General features: G+C 39.3%; 1 protein-coding gene across 2 annotated transcripts in view; it reads right to left on the bottom strand.

Moving 5' to 3' along the window:
• LOC310792070 (uncharacterized protein) overlaps positions 1-4,385 on the bottom strand; it is a 5,203-nt gene extending 818 nt beyond the window's left edge. For both annotated transcript variants that reach the window (XM_083653770.1, XM_083653769.1), the window contains exons 1-3: positions 4,290-4,385; positions 3,491-3,610; positions 1,941-1,978 (exon numbers count right to left, since the gene is read on the bottom strand). In XM_083653770.1, the coding sequence (XP_083509896.1) occupies positions 1,941-1,978; positions 3,491-3,610; positions 4,290-4,326 (195 nt within the window). In that variant the 5' untranslated portion in view covers positions 4,327-4,385. The remainder of the gene's footprint in view (positions 1-1,940; positions 1,979-3,490; positions 3,611-4,289) is intronic.
• Positions 4,386-5,056: the final 671 nt, after the last annotated feature.

The following is a 5,056-nucleotide window of genomic DNA, read 5'->3' on the forward strand; positions in this document are numbered from 1 at the left end:
AAACTTTATTTTATGAAGAGTATGAGGATAATCTATATCTGGACCATATAGTTGGTCCAGGATAGGAACTATTTTCTTTTGCAGTCTCATTTAGGAACTAGGTAGCAGCTAGCGGGTGTAGTTCGTTCAAAAGAAAAAATAGTTCCTCCATGAAACTGCTCATAACAAGGTCTGTGGATTATCTTGAGTAACGGGTTCATGATTTCTGGAAAGTGACAACTGTTGAGTTTATCAAATGTATTTCTTTGGCACTTTGAGCACCACAAGCCGAGTGCCATCCATTCCAGTTCCATTGTATTGGAGAGAAGGCAGAAACTCTGCGGCCGATATCTCCAAAACTCAGGCAACTAACACAAAACGATATAGATGGATAAATAGCACTACAGGTGAAAGGGAAAATATGTATTTTGGATTTTATGGTGAGCTGTTCCTTTAACATAATGCGATGACGAAGGAATCGTCATGTAATGTTGCTACTGAGTGATCACTCATTTTGTTTGTCACGGTTACTGCCAGGGGTGTACAGATGTGGGTGAACTATCCAAGGTTAGTAGTTTAACCCATTGATACCTGATGCAGCATTTGCGTGTATATCCCTCATTTGTGTGTATCCCTTTAAGACCGCGAACCGCGTCATATGCGGTTTGCGGTCTTAAAGGGATCAATCAGGTATCAATGGGCTAACCACTGATACAGTTGATCTGAAATAGGTGAGGTCATTTACTTGCGTTTACCCAATATGCCACTGGTTACCGCAGAGCTAAAGCTGCATGGTGACATCAAAAAGGGAGGGGGGCTTGTATTTTATCGAGCTGATTTTCTGAACTATCTGCAGTGTGCACTAACAACAACCAGGTGGCAGTCCATGTGCGCAGTCCACATGCCATCTCTGCACGCGGAGGTCAAGTGTGAGCAAAGCAGTAGTAGGATGTCATGGCTAGTCTGATATCAGACTGAACTGTCCACTCGTTATAGGCTACTCCATTTTCATCTTGTAGTCTGACATTGCCTCCACTCTAAATGATTTCCAAGAGGGGAATCCCACTATTACTTTCACCACTAGAGACCAACATATCAGCATCAGCAGGCTCGTATCCAGAGTTTCGAAATTGGGGAGGTCCAGACATGGCAAGGGGAGGAGGGGAGCCTAAATTTTTTTTAGTTCCCCCCCCCCTTTTTTAGCCATATTTAGAGGAATATCTCATTTTTTATTAACATTAGGATACTGTTGTGATGTAATTATTCAGTATTTTCTCCTTTTCTCACTCATTCAAAGCAAAGAGGGAGATATATAGCATGATGATAATGCTCTATATCTCCCTATTTGCTCTGAATACACCAGTTAACATGACACAGACTTAACATGATAGAAATATTATCAGCAAACTTAATGACTAGACTAATTATTCTGATCTGAATGGCATATCAAGAAACATTGACTCCTCTCTTTGCTATATAGTGGGAGGTGCATTTTTGAGTAGGCTATTAAAATAGCATGTCAAGTTCACATTTCTTTATTGCCAGATTAAACAATTCGTATTGGTTGTTGGTGGGTTCAACACAACATGTGCGTGCATGCGCGCTTCTTCTTCTTCTCTAGCCTACAAGCATGTAACTTCCTTGATTGTTATTGTTGATAATTCTATTTAAATAGACTACATTTTCATTTCCCGAAACATTCTTAAACAAGAAAGGAACATAGTGCACTGTAAAATATTTTTAATTACATTTGTAAAAACAAAAACAAAAACATTTTTTTTTTTTTTTTTTTTTTTTTTAATATATCTTTTTTCTCTGAAATTATTACCGAGGTCCGGACCTCGGTGTGCTCATAGCTAGATACGGGCCTGAGCATCAGCGTATGTTATCTAGTCCGGAGAAATGATCCTCATCAATGTGAGTCAGAAAAATATATATTAAAAAAATATATATATTCTTACCTCAGCAGTACTGACCACTGTATTGTCCATGTCCATGCCTAGAAAAAAAATAAAAACAGTAGCATGTATTGCCATGATGCATGAAAACTTGCTTTAATTTGCTTTATTAGTCTGCCTTAATTTACCCTTTTCTTCTAGAAAGTGAGAACACAGAAGATGGCCCTGCAGCCCAGTGGCGTGCCTGACCAAGTTGGTGCCCTAGGCAAGATTTTTGCTGGTGCCCCCCCCCCCCCCCCCAAAGAAAATATAATAAAAATGATATCGCATCAGAATCGCCCCCAGTGGCGCTGGAAGTACTTTTAGGTAGGGGGTGCTGTAAGGAAGGGACTATCGGTGCTGCCCGCGAGGGCAACGCCGAAGAAAATTTTACGTTTTTTGGACTTTCATCCATATTTAGAAGAATATTTAATTTTAAATTAACATTAGGATTATACTGTTGTGATGTCATTATTCAGTATTTTCTCCTTTTCTCACTCACTTTCATGTAAGCACCTGCTCTCCCTTTAGTCGTTTTACACTACAACAGACAGCAACACAGGCATAAACACTGAACTTTATTATTATTATGGAAAACCAGATTATGATGAAAATCAAACACTTTTGAAGAGAGAGCGTATAAAATAAGATTAGAGCTGGGAAGCACAAACTGTTTTTTAATGCATTCTGTTGGTGGTATAAACACAAGACAGCCAAATCCAACAATTTCGTAAATCCCATTTCTTGCCACCAGGGGGTGCTGCAGCACCCTCAGCACCTACTTTCCAGCTCCCTTCCCCCACTCTGGGAAAAAGCTCTGAGCAGGTAGAAGGGGGCGCGGCCGCGCAGTGGGTGGGGTGGTATGGATTAGGGACCATTGTGAAAGTTCTGCAGCCCAGGCAGCCAGAATGCCAGAATTAGAAAAATGATTTCACTATTATTTAAAGACTTAAGACGTTGTTCTGCTTATTTTTTGTCTACTATTGTAAAATAATAGTAGGCCTATTATCATGAAAAAGTATTTGTAAAAAGAAAAAGTTTTTTTTTTTTTTTTTTTTACCCTCTCTGGCGCCCCTAACGGCTCAAGCGCCCTTAGCATTTGCCTAGTTCGCCTAATGGACGGCACGCCACTGCTGCAGCCTAATGTGTCCATTTGGTAAAATAGCGAGAGCATTTGGTTCAGTGTGTCTTAAAAGTTACTCCATAAATACCTGGGCTGTCGTATATTTTTTATTATTAGCAGCAGTCTACATAAAAAAGGCAATACTGTACATGCTATAATATTTTTCTACTACTCTAATACTATTCTAATACTCTATATATTTCTGAGGTTAGTGGCCCAAACAAGGCAAAACTGTCTTCCACAGATTGGTACCTACTGAATTATGAAGTCCACTACTCTGTTTTTCTTTTTTTAACTAACTAGTCCCACATATTTTGCACAAATTACATGAAAATCACTATGAGAGTGTTGTTAGACCTGCACAAATAGAACTTTTGTTGGGTTTTTAATTTGATTAAAAAAAAAATTGCCCACAGCTCATCAAAATGTGTTGATGCACACTGGGACTTACCTGTTCCACTCCTTTGGCGACGGAGAAAGAAGACAATACATCCTATGACTATAAATGCAAAGCCCACAACAGCTACCGCAGTTGTAATGACCCATGTGTCATCTGGATTTTGATCTGTAACTAAAAAACAAAATGGGAAGATTGGAAATGTACGTTTATGTGGAAATCTACTTCAAATCACCCATCAACACAATAGAGCATGTGGTTCTCAAAGTGGGGTGCGAGTCCCTATAGCAAAAAGGGGGCGCATTTATTTTGACTAAATTCCATCCATTACTACAATAAGTAACACGATGAGAGAATGTATGACTATTTTGCTCATGGGTTTCATACACTTTCTGCAATAAAACATATAAAAGCAAAAATCTTATCAGATGGGCAATCCTAGTATATACAAAATCATATCGAATGGGGGTCCGTGGTCTAATTAGTGTCAGTTTAGGGGTCCATGACGTGAAGAAGTTTGAGAACCACTGGAGAAGAGAGCATGGTACTAATTTATTGAAAGCCTGTGTTGGTGATCGATTGCAGTTTCAATTATGCAAACATTACTGAGAGGCAGAACTGCTCTGGAAGCAGAAATAATCTAAATAATCTACATAAATAAATAAATAAATAAATAAATAAATAAATAAATAAATAAATAAATAAATAAATAAATAAACAATGCCACTGCTTGTCTACTCCAAACAGGTCTGATCACAATTCAAAATTATTTCCATTTTTATCAGAATTTTGCAAGAGTCCCTTCTTTGTCATTCAAGCCATGAAACTCAAATATGTTGTCTTTCTGTTTTACCCGGGACTTGAAGGCAGAGAGGTCCAATCTTCTTCATGGTGCTGCTCCAGCTGATCTGGTTGCTATGGTTACAGATGATTGAGTCATTGGACAGGTAGACATAGAGGGCATAAGAGGTGGTGACCTCTGACCCCTCTCCTCCCTCCTGAGAGCAGGTTTGTGTGTCACATGTAACAGTGGTGCTGATGGAAGAGTCCTGAGCTCTGCAGGTGACAGTGAGGTTACAGGAGTCTGAGCTGGAGGAGACAGAGTCCACTGTCAGGTCAGGTGGAGACACTCGCTCTGGAAGACAGAGGATTTAAGACTTTTACAAACAGGACAGCAGGAACTACTCTCTATCAAAGTCTGAGACCTTAAGGAACCTACCTTGAACTGTGACATTGTATTCAGCAACTGTTATACGTCTCAACAGTGTGTTAGTCACTTCTGCAGTATAAACTCCACTGTCGGCTTCTTGTAGATTCTTCAATCCCAAAGAGGCATCTATAATAGACAATTCAACCCTTCCTGTGTAACCTTTGTTGACTTCTGGTTCTAAATCTGCATTAGGCTTATTTTCTAATGCTACTACAGAGACACCTTTGTATCTCCATGAAAACAAAAGAATATCTTGCAGAAGATCAGTTTTCTGGACATCCAGATGGACATCCTCTCCCTTCAGCACAAACACACGGCTCACTGCACTAAACCCTGCAAAGTTAATAGACAGATAACATGATCAAAATCACATAGATAAATTGTTATTTCTGACAAATTGGATCATTACT

Source organism: Poromitra crassiceps, assembly GCF_964638095.1.
Source record: "Poromitra crassiceps genome assembly, chromosome: 17".
Lineage (NCBI taxonomy): Eukaryota > Metazoa > Chordata > Actinopteri > Beryciformes > Melamphaidae > Poromitra > Poromitra crassiceps.